The sequence below is a fragment of the Panonychus citri genome, unplaced genomic scaffold (assembly GCF_014898815.1).
Source record: "Panonychus citri isolate SS breed McGregor unplaced genomic scaffold, ASM1489881v1 Contig00140, whole genome shotgun sequence".
NCBI lineage: Eukaryota > Metazoa > Arthropoda > Arachnida > Trombidiformes > Tetranychidae > Panonychus > Panonychus citri.
In genome coordinates this window covers 1,296,177-1,313,880 of record NW_026515545.1, presented here as the reverse complement: position 1 = coordinate 1,313,880, position 17,704 = coordinate 1,296,177, and the positions used below count along the sequence as shown (strand labels likewise).

Genomic DNA, 17,704 nt, shown 5'->3' with positions numbered 1-17,704 from the left:
TATCTCTTGTCTTATATTTAATATAATTCACTGACTGTTGTCATCTTTTTTTTACTATTATTATTTACTGATGAATGATGATTGTCATTAAGAAGCAGAGAGAGAGAGAGAGAAGAAGCAAAAGAAAAATTAACTTAATTCAGTTTGTCTAATTGATTAAGATGAGATTATCATCAGTATATATTTGCTATACAATCAATTGATAAAAATACAATAGTAATTAAATTTGATTAACTGAGTGAGAAAGTGAGTGGTAGTTGCGATTAATAATTAGTTACATCTATTAAGAAATTAATGATTAGATTATATTGCCAACAACTCTTAAGAATTAGTTATTATAATCAATTGATAGTTAAGAAGAAGAAGAAGAAGAAAAAAAAATATAATTAGACAACAATTAAGCTTTTAGATTTACACTTAATCACCTGAATCAATTGTTTAGGAGACAATTAGTTAACTAATCGTTAAATTTAATTTCTCTCTCTTTCACTCTTTAACTTGCTCAATCCTTTTAAACTTTTAATTTCTTCAAATATTTAATTGTGTTTAGAACGTTTTTTTTTCATTATTATTATCATTAAATTGCTAGTTAATTGCAACTCGTTTAATTGTGAATATCTATTATATATTTATTTGATCGTTTCCACAGACAATTAACTTAATCAACTGCTAATGATGATACTTCTTGAACGCTTCCTCATTCTTGTCTTTTCAATGTTTTTGTCTCAATTTTTAATTCAGTTTCTGTTGATTATGATTGGTGAAAATCTGATTAATATAAATTCATGTTTCGCATTATTAGTTAGTTGATTGTTACTGTTTTCTTTATGATTATTTTCATCAATCAATTTGATTGATTTGAAAAATTATCAACGTTCAAAAGTAAACAATTGTATATATATTTAATTCATATTCATGTTCAATCATATTGTCGTTTAATTAACAATTAGATTTAAATTAGATTTGATCTTGATTTGATTCGGATTCAGATTTGCTTTTTCTAGTTTTTTGATTTTTGATTAAGGATTATTATTAATTTGATTTGGTTTCATTTTCTGTTGCTGTTGTTAATTGTTTTGGAAACGTTTATTTATTTAGATATCACTTTACGGTTGCAATTAATTAATTGTTGTTGATTATGAATCCTTGATTAGAGGCTCAAAGGTTAATCATCATTATCTTGATACATATAATTTGTTGCCACCATATATACAATATACACTTCCAACACATACAATTTAATTACAAATGTAAACAAATTTTTTTACTCCAAACAATTAACTGTAATTCCCTTAATTCATTTTAATCACACAAATAATTTTGTTTAATTCCTATTGATTTTTCATTTTCTCATTTTTAACTTTTTTTTTACAAAATAATTATTGGAAGAAAACAAATCTAATTACAAAAAAAATTCTTAATCAAATATAATTAAATATAATTGATTGTTTCTCCTCCCTTGCTAGTTAATTCACTGCTTCAGAGATCATTGCCACTCAACCACAGTAACGACAATATGATTAACCAGCATCATCAACAAACGCAATTACAACAGCACCATCAACAGCAGCAATCATTATCGATATCGGCACAACCACCACAACAACAACAACAACAACAACAACAACAACCGCAGCAGCAGCAGCAACAACAACAACAGTATGGAAATCAAAATAATATCAATGATAATGGTATTGGTCAGTATACAACGGACATGATGATGTTACCAAGTAAACATGAGGCAGGTTTCCTATCACATAGTGGGGGTCAACTTGGGTCAATGATTGATAATATTAAACAAGAATCAATAATCACTACCCCTGGTATTGATACTACGGTGGGAATAACGGTCACACCGATGGGTCAAGTGGGAAAAACACTTTTGGGTGTTCCAACTGGACTTTCCTCGATGGACATAAGTGGTCATTATTATTCGGAGGACACTTTCCTCTCATCGGATAGTTCAGCTATTTCTGAGACCATATTAGGATCATCAGAAGATTCATCTTTCTCTTTTCTATTTCCGCCATTTTGATTCTTACTTCCTGTTTATCAATTCTTGAACTTTTCTCTCTCTCTCTCTTCTACCTTAACAAACAAAATATCAATTATTTTTTATTCATCTTAAGATATATATAGTTATATATATATATTATTTAGTTAATCTTGATAATAATAACAAAAGTCTTAAATAAAATTAAGATTGAACAATTTAATGTAATCTGTATATTAAACATCCCAAAGTCTTAAATCAATTGAAACAATTGTTGTTTCAATTATGATGAGATGATGATCAATTATTTTTACCGATTTGGGATCAGAATCAATAACATTTTAATGGTGTTAATTATAATTTAATTTATTATTATTTCTTTTCTCTTTCTCGAGAGAGAGATTCAATCATTCAAAACAATTAACAAAATTAAAAACTTTGTTAACTTTTCAATTACTTTCGACCAATACAATTACTATTATTATCTAATTGTAATTGAAAGTTAACTGTCAAAGTTATCATGGTGAATCTAAATTGTATAGACAATGTAAAGAAACGAAATTTAAAGAAAGAAAAACAATAATTAATTTCTCTCGACAATTAATTTAAATTGTGAGAACAATTTACATTTTATCTTACTTTTTTTCTTCCAATGCAGTGCCATCTGTCGATCGATTTTTTAACTTTTCTCTTTTTTTCTAAATTTTTTTTCTTTTCTCTTTATTATTTATGTTGTTTATCTTTGTGGTCTCTGTTTATTAATCACAATTACAATTGATCTTTTTTTTAATTGTTTCTTTAATTGATACGATTTTTTCTTCTTTTTTTATTTAATTTGATTGTTTAGGTTTTTTAACTGCAAGTGATTTAAGGTGAAAGCTTTGCACATCTTTACACAATCTCTACTCAAAATGGCTGCATTACCAAGAAGGATAATCAAGGTAAGCAAATTGTGAATTTCAATTTGGACAAAACAAATTGACAATTTTCTTTTAATCAATTTTGCAATTTTCTTCATTTTCTATCTTCCTTTTCTTAATTCTATTCTTCACCATGAAACTATTTTCCTTTCAATTTCTATATTCTCTTTGTTTGCTTTATTGATAATTCGCTGTTTTCTTCTGATGGTGCTTTCTCTTTTTCTCTTTCTCTATTTGCTCTCTTTCTCTGTCTATCTTTTTTATTCTCTATTCATGTTTCGCTAATTGGTCTTTTTTTTCTTTCTCTTTTTTTTCTTCTCTTTCCTTGTCATCAATTTTTAGGAAACTCAAAGGTTAATGGCTGAGCCTGTACCTGGAATCAGTGCTATTCCCGATGAACATAATGCTAGATACTTTCATGTTGTAGTTGCTGGACCAGAAGGGGTATTTAAATTACCTTTCATCTTCTTCTCTCTCTCTCTCTCTATCTTTTTCTCCTCCTCCCCACCCCAAACTGCTCCTCTTGTCCCGTTAACTTGATTGTCTTTCTATTGGTTTATTTTATTATTTTTTTGCTAGAAAACAAACAAACTAATTTACTCTTTTTCTTAAAATCTTCAATAGTCTCCCTTTGACGGTGGTGTATTCAAATTAGAGCTTTTCCTTCCCGAGGAATATCCAATGTCTGCTCCCAAAGTTAGATTTATGACAAAAATTTATCATCCAAATATCGATAAATTGGGTAGAATTTGTTTAGATATTCTAAAAGATAAATGGAGTCCAGCTCTTCAAATTCGCACGGTTCTATTGTCAATCCAAGCTCTTCTATCAGCACCAAATCCTGATGATCCATTGGCCAATGATGTTGCCGAACAATGGAAAGTTAATGAAACCGAGGCTATTAAAACAGGTAAACATTTACTCCAACAAACGAATTTCCTAATGATTGTAACAAATCATAATCGATAAAAAACAAACAAAACGTTCTAATGGTTGAATTTTCTTTTCTCTTTCATTCATTTTCTCTATTCAGCTCGAGATTGGACTAGACTATATGCATTACAATAAAGTGTATGTGTGATGCTTGAAAGAGATTGAAGGATAAATTTCTCAACTCGAACAAGAAAAAAAAAATACTATATACCAACATTCTGAATTAAGAAATTAACTTGGAGGATTATTTTGTGGATGATTAAGCTGTTAATCTTAATTGTTTACTAATTTTTAATTCCTTCTAACCACTTACTTTGATTTCTTGCCTTTATTTTCACTCTCTCTCTCAACCAAATACAACTTTTCAATATCATTTTCATCTCTTTCTCTTTTCTTGATCTTGTTTAATTATCTATTTCTCTCTCTCTTCCAACACAAACAAACAAAAAACCAAACCTTTTCTAGAGATATACTTACAATTACAATTATAATTGATGAACAATTTAATTCAAATGAGAAAACTAACATTGGGTGTATTTAATCACTTAACGATAGTCATTAAATTGCTCCGAACTTATAATGAAAAAAAACAATTAGTTTTTTTTTCTCTCAAATTTATAATGTCAAGTGTATGGAGTTTGGATTATCTCTTATTTCCAATGGAAAGACAAACATTTTCGATTATTCATCAACCATCATGTTCTCATTGGCATCATCATCATTGTTATCGTCGTCATCCTCATCTGTATCGTGGTCATTTGGATCATCCGGATTACCGAAGTTAAAAAGTGGCACTTGACGTTGACGGAAAGACTCAGGAAAAGGGATCAACAATTGTCTCCATATAGCGAGGAAATTTGGATAATTGTCACCTCCACGTCTAATTATCTTGTACCAATCATCGGCAACCAGGATTAAATAAGTGATTATAATGATTGTCATCATTAGATTGAACGCTCGACCAATTTGTGGATCCTAAAAATTGGAAACAAGGAAAATTGAAGTTGTAATGATGATCAAATAATGGATTTGGATTAATGATTCTCGTTTAAGAAAATGGATTAACTCTTACTCTCTCATAACGTCTTGCCATGAGCATGAAAGTCCGATTCTTACCGATTTTGGATAATATCAATTGCCATATGAAGATTTCAAATAATTGCCAAATTTCAAGAGAAACATAATAATCAACAATTACTGGATAAAGTGGATCAAAGTCCATCTCTCACTTGAACTAAATCTACGTCAATGTAAATATGATTGATTTGATTTACAATCATGTTTACAATTAGTCTTAATTTGTCCATAATTGTTGATAAACAAAAGAAAAAGACTAAACAAGTTACCTAATTGTTGTAATTATTTTTTATTGTTTAGATTTTGTTTTGTTAAGATTTTCGTTTAAATCAATCAGCTGGATAATGTATCGATTTAACATTCGATCTATCGAACATTTTTAATTGTTAACTTAATCACAATTTACTTAATCTCACGTGAGCTTTACCTGTTTCAATCAGTTGAGCTCATCGATTTGCAATCGGTGCCAATAATGAGAAATCACGTCCTGTTAGATTGAAGTGAAGATGAAGGAGATAAATTTCCTAGAAAAGTTTCATTCCTAATTAACAGCTTAATCATCATAATTATGGAAAATACCTCTTGAGTTGATACACTAATTAGTCTAACTACCAATTGAATATTGAGTAGTTTCTATGATAATTAGTTATTCTATTGTTTCTTTTGTTTACTTGGAACTTTTTTTTCATTCTTTCGGACAATGGACACAACGGAACCTGAACCAACACGATTAACATGGAGAGAAAAGCTGAAGTTAATTAAGATCCTTCGTATTGATATTTTCGTCATGTTTTTCTTCATTTCAACCACAATCAGCGGTGTGAGTCTCAATCAACTTGTCGAGGATAAAATTTGTCTCAACGAATTAAATCTTAATCAGTCAATTTGTCTCAATTTGGAACACACCGATGCCGACCAAGAAGAGGCCAAAAATTATGTCCTCTCAACGGCCGCTGTTTTCAAAAACTATCAAACAATAATCTCCACGGTTCCCGGAATGTTTTTATCACTTTTCATCGGCTATTGGATCGACACTTATCCAAGTCATCTGAAGTATATTCTTGCAGCTCCAGCATTGGGAGGGACCATCGGGTCAATAATTGTCATCTACAATTGTCTACATTTCAAATTAGGTAAATTTTTCTCTCAAATTTTGTCCACTAATCATTGGGAGAATCAAATTAATTTGTAGTTTTTTTCATTCACAGATTATATGTTTCTTTTAATATCCGATTTAATCAGAGGGCTTAGCGGTGGATTTGTGATAATATACACTGGCGTTTATACTTATATCGCCAGGAAAACATCGGTCAAGTTTCGTGCTTTAAGATTTGCAATTCTTGAATTTTTCACCTTCATTGGTAATTATGTAATAACAGTTAATCAATCAATAGTTAATTAGTGTATGTATACTCTGGGTGAAAATCTCAATTGAGTTTTCTTGGAACCAGAGAGCAAGAAATACACCCTCATTTACTTATATACTTTTCTGGCTCAGCAGTGGAGATAGAGAGACACCCGATGCCCCGTGTCGCTTTTATTAATGTGATAATTATCTTTGACTCTATTACATTTTGACTTTGATGAGATTTCGAGAGTCAAGTCCAAATTTGCGAAAACAGACTCGATCGCAACCAAATTCTCTCTGTTACAAAGTTGTAATTTTCTATTGATTTGATTGATAGATCAATGATCTTTACTGATTCTATCTCTCTCTCTCTCTTCTTAACAGCAAACCCAATCTCACTTTCTCTCGGTGGTAGTATCTTAACGACTAATCCATGGTTTGAAAATCAAACTCGAAATTATATCGGCGTTTTCTTGGTATCCACGATCTGTAGTATTCTGGCCTTTTTTTGGGTTCTCATTTTTATCCGAGATTCCGATTCAACAAACTCTCATCTTGAAACTTTGGCTACAAAATCTGACCTTCACTTTAGTTATCAATCTACTCGGGTAGCGAATGAACAACCTGACAGAATAATTGGCCTGAGAAATGAAGATCCATCAAGAGGATGCTGCAGGAAATTTTCTCATGTACTTGCAGATATTTTCAACTTTTCCAATGTTCTCAAAATGTTCCGTACCTGCACTAGGAAACGGGAAAATGGCCTTCGTCGCCGTATTTGGAATGTTATGCTTATGTGCTGCTTTGTGCAACTCGCACACACGGGTGAATCTGCAATCGGGTTTCCATTTGCTCAGAAAGTTTACCAATGGAACGCTGCATATTATTCAAGCGTTTCGTCGGTCACCGTTTTGATTCCCGCCTTGGCGACCTCAATTTTTATTCCCGTTTCAATAAGACGCTGGCATTTCACTGATACAAGTCTTGGTATTATTGGTTGTATCTCTACGATAATGGGTAATGCAATTCGTGGACTATTTTTGACCTCAAGTGCTTATTTTGTGGCCACATTAGCGGGAATGTTTTCCGGTCTTATGGCAATATCGATTCGAGCATTTTTATCTCGAATGATCAGTTTCGTTGAGATTGGACAAGTTTTCTCACTTCTCTCAGCAATTGAATCTTGCGCTCCGTTAATTTCAAGTCTCTTTTATTCAACTGTATTTAAATTAACGATCAGCACTTATCCGGGAATGGTTTACCTAATTGTTGGTGTTTTATTGATTTATCCATTTACGGTTATGTTGTGGTTAGACTTGACCAAAGCCTCTTGGTATGATGCAAATAAGAAACCAAGACTGACCAATCAGATGATGAAAACCAAAGTGACCTACAAGTGAGTAATTTAAGTCCATTTGACAATTTCGATCACACATCCTAATCATTAATTATTATTATTTATCTTCTCTAGATTGTTCAATCTTCCCAACGAGAAAATGAATCACTTTATGCCTCTGACAACGATCTGGAACAATTGATCGACAATTAACTTTATCGATAAATTAAAGAAAAGTCTATTGGTATGATGCAAATAAGACAACCTAAACTGACCAATCAGATGATGAAAATCAAGACCGAAACCGATAACCAAATTTGTCCTTATATCTCTTTGAACAATTAACTTTGACTATTTGAATATTCTTAATTCAGTAATTAAAAATGAATTTACCTCAAGTTTTAAAACTCTTTCCTTTCAATTCAATCATTCAGACGGTTAATTAATCCATTCATGAGAAGATTCTAAGTAAACAAACAAACATCTACACATTAAATTCAACAACTGGATGACAACTAATATGCTTAACTGTTATTAAGGTCAATAAAACAATCAATTAATCCTCAATAACAATAAACATGATCAGTTGAAAATTAGAAACTCTAATAAGGGAAAATGTTTGATTATCTCACGAATTTAGTAAGTTTTATATTCACAACGACATAATCAGTTCCACAGAAATGACTCGAGTTTGCTTAATATTCAAAACGAATCGTGATTAACAGCAAATATCAAGGATAAACACTAATTAGAATCAACAATTAACAATAAACAAATCGAATACAAAAGTGGTGCCATCTATCGGATTAGAGTTTTTTCTTTGTTATTGTTTTTCTTTTTCTTTTTCCAAATGAACCAACTTTTCATTCATTTCTTTTTCTTTTACTACAAAATCAATTAATCAAGTTGATTAACTATTAGTTTACCATTTTACTAACTAACATGTTGCCAAACTGATTAGTTAAGTTAATTAATTCTTTGTAAATTTGTATCATAAAAAAAAGTTTAATTTTCTAAGTGTCACTGGTCCACATTGACTCGCCCATTTGGCCAATTCTATGAGAATTTATTTTTTCTATTCTATTATTTTTTTTACTCTTTTCGAATTTCATAAATAATTCTTTTAAATTGATCGTTTGACTAATCAACTAATTGACAATGGATTCAACGGAACCTGAACCAGTACGATTAACATGGAAAGAAAAATTGGAGTTGATTAAATTGCTTCGCATTGATATTTACATGATGCTTTTTTTCATCTCATTCTCAATAAGTGGTGTGAGTCTCAATCAACTTGTCGAGGATAAAATTTGTCTCAACGAATTAAATCTTAATCAGTCAATTTGTCTCAATTTGGAACACACCGATGCCGACCAAGAAGAGGCCAAAAATTATGTCCTCTCAACGGCCGCTGTTTTCAAAAACTATCAAACAATAATCTCCACGGTTCCCGGAATGTTTTTATCACTTTTCATCGGCTATTGGATCGACACTTATCCAAGTCATCTGAAGTATATTCTTGCAGCTCCAGCATTGGGAGGGACCATTGGGTCACTAATTGTCATCTACAATTGTCTACATTTCAAATTAGGTAAATTTTTCTCTCAAATTTTGTCCACTTATCAACGGGAGAATCAAATTATTACCTGTTTACCTTTAATTCATTTCTAGTTTTCCCGTTCTCGTTTTCCTTTCAAGGTTATCTTTTAATTATCCAGTACAATTTGAGTTATTACTTTATAATCTCCATTATGTAATTAATTAGTAATTTTCTGGCTCATATATTCATTTATATCGGTTACCTGAAATTACATTGAGATTGATCTGATTCCAATTGATTGTTATCACAATTTTAATTTGCTCTTTGCAGTTATTTAAACCAACTGATTATAATGTTGTTACCTGTTTTCTCATCTTTATTAAGTGAATCATGATTAATCATTTTAATTGTACACATTTTGATTGTTATTAATTTCTTTATTTGTTTATTACAGATTTTATGTTCATGTTAATATCCGATTTAATCAGAGGGCTTAGTGGTGGATTCGCAACAATTTATACTGGAGTTTATACTTATATCACCAGGAAAACTCCGGCCAAGTTTCGAGCAATAAGATTTGCGATTCTTGAATTTTTCTCATTCATTGGTAATCATCATCATCTTCATTAATTGTGTCAATTGCCAATTAGACAAAACTTTACTGGTTCTTCTGTACCCTCAGTACTCAATTGAATATCTAATCTCTTTTCTTGGAACCAGAGACCAAGAAAAACACCCTCAGTTTCCTGACAATTAGTCATTTATATTTTTTTACGTTCTAATGATAAACCAATAATCTTTAATCGTGTTAGTGTCACGAGTAGTTTTCATCTCTTCAAATAGACTTGGAGAGCTGCCTTAATTATCTTATATTAATTGGCTGATTTTCTCTCTATTTGTTTGTAACTCATTGTAAAATTTTGATGCTTTTTTTTACCTTTTTTTTATCAAGAAAATGATAATATTTACTGATCTTATCTTTTTCCCTCCTCTTAACAGCAACACCGATCTCTCTTTACCTGGGTGGTTATATCTTGACGACTGATCCATGGCTTGACAATCAACCTCGAAATTATATCAGCGTTTTCCTTGTATCTGCGATCTGTAGTACTCTTGCCTTTTTTTGGGTTCTCATTTTCGTCCGAGATGCCGATTCAAATGGACCCGAGTCAACTCTTTCGGACACTAAGCCTAAAATTTTGATTATCAATGATGAATCTTCATTCAGTGGTTCAATCGATCAGGAAACGATTGACCAGCCTGACAGGACAATCACCGATTCAGTAATTACACAAAATTCATTACCACAGAAAGGATGTTTCGGAAACTTTTGTCACGTCTTTGCCGATATTTTTAACATTACCAATGTGATCAATATGTTCCGTACCTGTACACGGAAACGGGAAAATGGCCTTCGTTGCCGTATATGGCATAGTATGCTTATGTGTTCCGTTGCTCTACTTTCTTATATGGGTGACAGTGCAATTGGTTTCCCGTTCGCACAAAAAGTTTACCACTGGGACGCTAAATATTATTCAAACGTTTCGTCGGTCATAATTTTGATTCCATCATTGGCAACATCGGTTTTAATTCCGATTTTAATAAAACGATTCCATTTCACCGATACAAGTCTTGGTATTATCGGTGTTATCTCAATGATAGCTGGTATGATAATTCGTGGTGGATTTTTAACCTCAACAGCCTATTTCGTGGCCACTATAGCGGGAATGTTTTCCGGTCTCATGCCAATATCGATTCGAGCATTTTTATCTCGAATGATCAGTTTCGATGAGATTGGACAAGTTTTCTCACTTCTCTCAGCAATTGAATCTTGTGCTCCAGCAATTTCAAGTCTCTTTTATTCAACTGTATTTAAATTAACCATCAGCACTTATCCTGGAATGGTTTACCTACTAGCGGCCATTTTATTGTTTTATCCATTTACAGTTATGTTGTGGTTAGACTTGACCAAAGCCTCTTGGTATGATGCAAATAAGACAACCAAGACTGACCAATCAGATGATGAAAACCAAAGTGACCTACAAGTGAGTAATTTAAATCCATTTGACAATTTCGATCACATATCCTAATAATCAATTATTAATATTATTTATCTTCTCTAGATTGTTCAATCTTCCCAACGAGAAAATGAATCACTTTATGCCATCGACAACGATCTGGAACAATTGATCGACAATTAACTTTATCGATAAATTATTGTAATCAGTTAGACTAATTTCTTTGTATACAAACGGGTTATACAACCAAAATGATTAACACGATCGTAAATTAACAGTACAAAAAGATTAATTTTAAAAGTAAATAGATTTTCATTTTTGTCTTAATTGTCAAGATAAATGTAGAAATAATTTTCTTTTCTCCATTAGATTTCCTTTGTAATAAGATTAAATCCTTTTCCAACAAGAACCAAGTTAATTTAGTAATTGAATGTTATATAAAAATCGTTTATACGAAACGATCATTAAACTCAATTTTGGAATTACGATTGTTTCAATAATCGTCGTAACATAAATTGTAAAATTCCACCATTAAGATAATATTGCAATTCAACCTCAGTATCGAATCGGATGAGAACATCGAACTCTTTAACTTGATCATTACCTTGAACCTTTTAGAAGAAGAAAAAAATTCGATAATTAGATTAGATCTTAAAAGATCGAAATTAATTTCAAAGTAACTTACGGTAACTTTAGTCTTTTGTCTGATTGCTAATGATTCGGGAATTTCGATGTTAAATGTTTCATGGCCTGTGAGTCCAAGACTTGGGCCACTTTGACCTGCGATAAATTGTAAGGGCATAATTCCCATTCCAATGAGATTACTTCGATGGATACGCTCGTAGCTTTCAGCGATCACTGCCCTTATGCCCTGAAGAAGTGGACCTTTGGCTGCCCAATCCGAGAGGAACCACAACCATAATCGCGTCCAGCGAGGACAATTAACGGAGTTCCCTCTTGTTTGTATCTTTCGGCTGCATCATAAACGGATAACTAAATGTGATAATAACAACAACGAGATTATTGTTGATAAAATGTTCAAAGTTCTAAATTGATCTGAATCAATTTTTCATCAACTTTTACCTCTTCTCGAGTTGGGATATGGAGTGTTCTAGATCCAGGCTTGGAAACTAATTTATTAACAAGTCTAATGTTTGCGAAAGTCGCTCGAACCATAACTGCGTCGTTACCTCGTCGCGATCCATACGAGTTAAAATCTTTTGGTTCAACTCTGCAAGAATTAGATATAAATTACAATTATTTAATGAAGATCTAATAATTTTCCAACTGTTGTATTATATCAACTTACCCTTTGTCCATTAAGTATTTAGCAGTTGGACTGTTTCGAGCTATGGAACCGGCAGGACTGATGTGATCTGTGGTCACCGAATCTCCAAGATAAAGTAAAGCACGAGAGTTGTTTATGGGCTTAACCGGAGGTAAATCAACGGTCATATTTTCAAAAAATGGTGGACATTTGATGTAAGTCGATTCGGGATCCCATTGGTATGAGATTGATTCGTTGACTTCCAAGCTGTTCCAACGGTCATTTCCTTGAGTGACCTTTGAGTAAACCTCTCTGAACATTGCAGGAATAACATAACTTTGCTCGATATTTTGAATCTCTTCTCGTGAAGGCCAAATATCTCGTAGATAAACATTGTTACCAGATTGATCTTTACCTAAGGGTGTTGTTTCAAAATCGATAACAACTGAGCCCGCTAACGCATAAGCGACAACCAGTAAAGGTGAGGCAAGATAATTGGCTCGAGTATTTGGATGGACACGACCTTCAAAGTTACGATTACCCGAAAGGACAGAAGCAACTACCAAATTTTTTCGGTCAATTGCCTCAACAACTGGATCGGGTAAAGGTCCACTATTACCGATACAGGTCATGCATCCATAGCCGACAATATCGAAACCTAATTTCTCAAGGAAAACTGCAACTCCAGATTCTTTAAGGTAATAAGTGACCACTCCCGATCCCGGTGACATACTAGTCTTTATGTATGGAGCAACTGTAAGACCTTTTTCAACCGCTTTCTTGGCCAAAAGTCCGGCTCCCAACATAACTGATGGATTAGAGGTGTTGGTACAACTAGTTATAGCCGCGATGACCACTGACCCATGGCCTAGAACATACTCTTGACCATCAAAGAAAAATGATGATTTATCATCCAATGATTCAGCTGAGATACCGAAACCTTTGAAACCTGGTTTATTTGATAAACATTGAAGAAAATCATTCTTCATATCAGAAACGGCAACTCGATCTTGAGGTCGTTTGGGACCACTTGTTGACGGTGTAATGGTTGAAAGGTCAAGCTCATAAACTTCAGAGAAAACTGGATCTTCCGATGAATCTTGATAATCTCGGAAAAGTTTAACTGCCTTCAAATAAGCGGAAATGTATCTGATTCGCTCTTCACTTCTACCTGTTTGCTCCAGGTAAGCGATCGCCTTTTCGTCAACAGGAAAGAATCCAATGGTCGCACCATATTCTGGACACATATTCGCGATTGTTGCTCGATCAGCTATCGACAATTCATCAACTCCTGAACCAAAAAACTCAACGAATTTACCAACAACCCCAACTTGACGAAGATGCTATTAAATAGAGAAAACAAAAATTGAATCAATATAGTTGATTACACTCAAGCCGATCATTGAATCAATAAAATTTTATGATCAAATTGATTCTTTTCATTAAAATTGTAATAAATCCCAATCAAAATTACTGAAAATCGATAAGTAACTAAATATAAATGAGTAATAGATTCAGCTAACGATCATTAATTGCCTTAAAAGCAATTAAGTTGCAATTGATCAATTAATTTATCGAATGAAAAAAAATATAATAATCAATTGATTACCTTGGTTATGGTTAAAACTAAATCAGTGGATGTTGCAAGTGAAGGTAATTTACCAACCAATTTGTACCCAACTACTTGAGGTAAAACCATGCTAATTGATTGACCCAACATGACCGCTTCGGCCTCAATACCCCCGACACCCCAGCCGACAATTCCAAGGCCGTTGATCATAGTTGTATGTGAATCTGCACCAACCAGTGAGTCAGGGAAAAGTAATCCCTCAGAATTGAAAACAACCCTGGCAAGATATTCAAGGTTAACTTGATGACAGATACCAGAGCCTGGGGGCACAGTGGTCATGTTATGTAAGGCCTTAGATCCCCATTTAAGAAACTGGAATCGTTCCCGGTTCCGTTGGAATTCAATATCTTGATTACGATGAAGAGAATCAGCTCTATTAGAATTGGAAGAAAAAAAAAGAAGATACAAAAACATAATTAGTAGAAAAAGTTTCTTTCTAATCCAAACAACAATAGTCGAGAACAGATAATCAGCCAAAATATCAGTTTGCTCTTAATCGCTGACAAGATCATCATAATTAGAATTAATTCTAAATCAATATTAAATTGGAAAAAGGGTTTTAAGCTTAATCAATTTGTCGCTTCTCAAAAAGTATTATGGATTAAAGGGATTAAGACATCAAAAAGCTTAAAGGTAATGGATTTATAAAAATTACGAGGAAATAAAAAACAATCAAATCAAATTGACGTTGGAATTGAGTTATTGATGCAATAATATGAACAATTAAGGAGGATTAATGATAATTGATTATCATTTAGTGCATGAACTTAAAGCTGTTTAGTGATGATAGTTAAAGATTATTGCTGATGATTAACTTGATGATGATTATGATGATTATACATCTCTGAGTTATGGTGAATAGCAGACAAGCAGGAAAGTAATCAAATTAAATTAACAGCTGATTGAGGTGGTTTTGTTGCGGAGGAAAATATCATTTCATAGTATTGGAAATTGAATCAATCAATAAATTGGATTGATTAACAGTTGATTATAATTCTGATGAGTTTGTTTTCAACTATAAAAACAGAGAAGAAATATTAAAAAAAATTATTCAATTTAAAGTTATTATTAGTTGGAGTGAATGTAATTAAGAGAAAAGTAATTGATCATGTTAACTAATTGACAGAAGAAGATGGAAAATTATTAATGATTAATATGAATGAGGAAAAGACAAGTTAATGAGATTGATGAACTGGTTGAGGATAAATTAGATGAAAATGTTTCCCAATTATAGATTAAATCTATCGGCTAATTATTAGTATTTGATTTACAGGTTAACTGGGGTTAATTTGAATTAGTTTAAATCAATTTCAATGTTTTTAATTGATCAGATTGATTGTGTAAACCTACGGGGTGAATTATGGATAATGTGAGCGTGTAAAGAGCGTGTGAAGATTAGGTGATTAAAAGGAGATTAAAGGTTGGATTAAGATTAATGAGTGAGTTGGGAATTCGAATTAGACACAGAGAGAAAGAGAAAGAGAGAGAGAGAGTGAGAGAGAGAAAGACACACAGATAGAGAGAAAATTAAGGTTCCAACCCTAAGGTTTGTTGTCGGTGAAAGGGACAAGAGTCTTGACGAAGTTTGTCGAAACTATGGGGTATCCAACTTTCGATATCGTTAATTATTGGATTGGTTGATTTTCCATTGGATGTCGATCGAACCGGAATTGAACTGTTGTTGATATAATTTCCTGCCAACATGCATTTACCAGTTTTCTGACAATCATCACAAAGTTCTGGAGTTTGGGTTGAGTCTTTGCCATTAAATTTCCCGGTTCCAAATCTCATCATGTTTAAAATACTGGAAAATGAAACCAATGGTATTTTGGTTTCGTATCTCATCATTTCAACTGAACAATTATCATGTTTTTGTTTTTCTTTTTCTTAAATATTATTTTCTTCTTCAATTTGTTTTCTTTTTTTCTGGTAAAATATGAAAATAAATACCAAAAGAAAGAGAAAAAAAGAAAGGCAAGATGGACAATAGGTAAAAGGTCATCTGACATAAATATAGTCAAGTCAATAAGTTAATAAGATAAAATTGACTAAATTTATCATGTAAATTAGAGTTCAGGTTCAACTGCAAATGAGATTTAAAGGTCTAAATTGTAACTGATTTACTTGGTTAGGAACTTATCGGTTAATTTATCATGGTAGTTGAAGAGGAGAGTGGACACTGGATGAAATCAATTTGACCTGAGAATATTTTGCTAACTCTAATGGAAAATTATTTGTGGAATAAATTATATTATTATTGAGACACGTACGTTCTAGAATAATCAACTTGGACCGAGTGATCGATGACCAAATCAGTTGGACAGAGAGGATTAACTTTCTCTGGATTACCACCGAGACGTTGAAAGGCATCTCTCATTGCAGCGAAATCAACAACAGCGGGTACACCGGTTAAATCTTGAAGAATTACCCTTGAGGGATTAAAAGGAATCTCGATACTTTCCGATTGATTAATTTCCCAATTAAGGATAATGTCAACGTCTTTCTCTTTAACCTGGAATCCATCACAAGATCGAATTGCAGATTCAAGAAGAATTCTAATGGAAAAGGGAAGTTTTCCTTAAGAAAAAGAAAACAAGAAACCAAGAGACAAACAAACAGGAATAGAAATTAACTGATATGATTGACCACAATAGAAAAGAATATCAATTTAATATTCTTACTGTATTTCTCTTGGTCTAATTTAGTCAAATCGTAGTATTGGTAAGTTTGACCAGCGATCTCCAAAGTGGCCAGTAGATTATTGAAAGATTGTCCTATTGGTATGAAAAAAACAAAGAAAAAGAAACAAAGAAATCAAATGTGATGACCAATAGAAGGAAAAAAAAGAGAATAGACAAAAAAAAGAACAAAGAAACAGCTGATCAGGTGAAAGAATGACCATCAATAGATTTAATTAGAAATTGGAACATCGATAACACAAATAGACAATTAAAGGTTAATCAATTAATCACAATTAAGATGGAAAATTAGTTGAAACAAGAATCAAATGTTTACCTTTACGAGTCATTGTTTTTACTTCAAGATGGAAACACTAATAAGATAAACACAAATTTAAAAAGAAAACAATTTGTTTCTTGTTTCAATTAATTAACTAATTAAATGAAAAGGCGAACAATTAACAATCAAAGGTAATTGTAATTAAATTAAAAAGAAATTAACTTGGTGGAAATTAGAATGTTATTAGTTGGAGATGAGAAAATAAACTCAACAGAAAAATGGAAAATTAAACTTGAATAGAAAAGAGAAAAGAGAGAGAAAAAGAGAGAGAGAGGGTCTCACTCTTAGTTTGTCTTCTATTCCCCAGTAAAAGTCACGTAAGCACAGAATTGATTTAATGACAATCGAATTGTCTGATTTAATTATCTCCCAACAATTAACATGAGGTGTTAATTGTTGATGGAAAACAAATGGAGAATATGAAAAAAGAGATGAAATTGTGAGAAGATTTTTTTGTTCAATTCTTCACCTTTGATTGATTAACATGCGAACGAGGAAACGAAATGTTCAATTCGACTTTCAATTAACCTTTACAACTGAATATTAGTTTATTTTAATTGGATATTTTTCTGAGAGATTTGGGAACAGATCGTTCTTTCCGCTTGGAAAATGACCTCACCGTGA

General features: G+C 32.2%; 6 protein-coding genes across 10 annotated transcripts in view; 4 read left to right on the top strand and 2 right to left on the bottom strand.

Moving 5' to 3' along the window:
- Positions 1-2,332, top strand: part of LOC128394764 (nuclear factor of activated T-cells 5-like) — a 93,453-nt gene extending 91,121 nt beyond the window's left edge. For 2 of the 4 annotated variants that reach the window (XM_053355130.1, XM_053355129.1), the window contains one exon: positions 1,467-2,330. In XM_053355130.1, coding sequence (XP_053211105.1) covers positions 1,467-2,035 — 569 coding nt within the window. In that variant the 3' untranslated portion in view covers positions 2,036-2,330. Of the gene's footprint in view, positions 1-1,466 lie in introns of all 4 variants that reach the window. The other 2 variants (XM_053355133.1, XM_053355132.1) reach the window with 2 other exon arrangements.
- Positions 2,333-2,719: 387 nt separating this feature from the next.
- Positions 2,720-4,439, top strand: LOC128394769 (ubiquitin-conjugating enzyme E2 N). The gene is made up of 4 exons (XM_053355138.1): positions 2,720-2,934; positions 3,256-3,357; positions 3,538-3,823; positions 3,947-4,439. Exons 1-4 carry the CDS (start codon positions 2,905-2,907, stop codon positions 3,979-3,981), a joined length of 453 nt encoding a protein of 150 aa, XP_053211113.1. The 5' UTR covers positions 2,720-2,904; the 3' UTR covers positions 3,982-4,439.
- An 88-nt stretch (positions 4,440-4,527) lies between these two features.
- LOC128394771 (uncharacterized) lies at positions 4,528-5,218 on the bottom strand. 2 transcript variants are annotated; one of them, XM_053355139.1, is made up of 2 exons: positions 4,919-5,218; positions 4,528-4,821 (listed from the first exon to the last, which is right to left on the bottom strand). In XM_053355139.1, exons 1-2 carry the CDS (start codon positions 5,066-5,068, stop codon positions 4,528-4,530), a joined length of 444 nt encoding a protein of 147 aa, XP_053211114.1. In that variant the 5' UTR covers positions 5,069-5,218. The 2 variants fall into 2 exon arrangements, 1 of the variants encoding a protein (XP_053211114.1); XR_008326456.1 differs by having other exon boundaries at positions 4,586-4,821; positions 4,963-5,101.
- A 10-nt stretch (positions 5,219-5,228) lies between these two features.
- On the top strand, positions 5,229-8,028 carry LOC128394761 (uncharacterized). Its single transcript, XM_053355124.1, has 4 exons — positions 5,229-6,056; positions 6,132-6,284; positions 6,656-7,667; positions 7,743-8,028. Exons 1-4 carry the CDS (start codon positions 5,624-5,626, stop codon positions 7,807-7,809), a joined length of 1,665 nt encoding a protein of 554 aa, XP_053211099.1. The 5' UTR covers positions 5,229-5,623; the 3' UTR covers positions 7,810-8,028.
- Positions 8,029-8,455: 427 nt separating this feature from the next.
- Positions 8,456-11,574, top strand: LOC128395018 (uncharacterized). Its single transcript, XM_053355403.1, has 4 exons — positions 8,456-9,198; positions 9,602-9,754; positions 10,147-11,192; positions 11,271-11,574. Exons 1-4 carry the CDS (start codon positions 8,766-8,768, stop codon positions 11,346-11,348), a joined length of 1,710 nt encoding a protein of 569 aa, XP_053211378.1. The 5' UTR covers positions 8,456-8,765; the 3' UTR covers positions 11,349-11,574.
- On the bottom strand, positions 11,454-17,469 carry LOC128395017 (cytoplasmic aconitate hydratase-like). Its single transcript, XM_053355402.1, is given in 10 exon segments — positions 11,454-11,776; positions 11,851-12,068; positions 12,071-12,158; positions 12,249-12,396; positions 12,475-13,775; positions 14,042-14,435; positions 15,603-15,866; positions 16,333-16,639; positions 16,744-16,836; positions 17,078-17,469. Coding segments are annotated over 10 exon segments (2,955 nt in total). The 5' UTR covers positions 17,091-17,469; the 3' UTR covers positions 11,454-11,647.
- Between the last annotated feature and the right edge of the window lie 235 nt (positions 17,470-17,704).

Coding starts and splice junctions, on each gene's coding strand:
- LOC128394761 (XM_053355124.1), top strand. CDS start 5,624: ATGGACACAACGGAACCTGAACCAACACGATTAACATGGAGAGAAAAG. Junction 6,057..6,131: donor TTGTCTACATTTCAAATTAG/GTAAATTTTTCT, acceptor TTTCATTCACAG/ATTATATGTTTCTTTTAATA. Junction 7,668..7,742: donor AAAACCAAAGTGACCTACAA/GTGAGTAATTTA, acceptor TATCTTCTCTAG/ATTGTTCAATCTTCCCAACG.
- LOC128395018 (XM_053355403.1), top strand. CDS start 8,766: ATGGATTCAACGGAACCTGAACCAGTACGATTAACATGGAAAGAAAAA. Junction 9,199..9,601: donor TTGTCTACATTTCAAATTAG/GTAAATTTTTCT, acceptor TGTTTATTACAG/ATTTTATGTTCATGTTAATA. Junction 9,755..10,146: donor TGAATTTTTCTCATTCATTG/GTAATCATCATC, acceptor TCCTCTTAACAG/CAACACCGATCTCTCTTTAC.
- LOC128394769 (XM_053355138.1), top strand. CDS start 2,905: ATGGCTGCATTACCAAGAAGGATAATCAAG. Junction 3,358..3,537: donor TAGTTGCTGGACCAGAAGGG/GTATTTAAATTA, acceptor AATCTTCAATAG/TCTCCCTTTGACGGTGGTGT. Junction 3,824..3,946: donor AACCGAGGCTATTAAAACAG/GTAAACATTTAC, acceptor TTCTCTATTCAG/CTCGAGATTGGACTAGACTA.
- LOC128394771 (XM_053355139.1), bottom strand. CDS start 5,068: ATGGACTTTGATCCACTTTATCCAGTAATTGTTGATTATTATGTTTCT. Junction 4,822..4,918: donor TGGCAAGACGTTATGAGAGA/GTAAGAGTTAAT, acceptor TCCAATTTTTAG/GATCCACAAATTGGTCGAGC.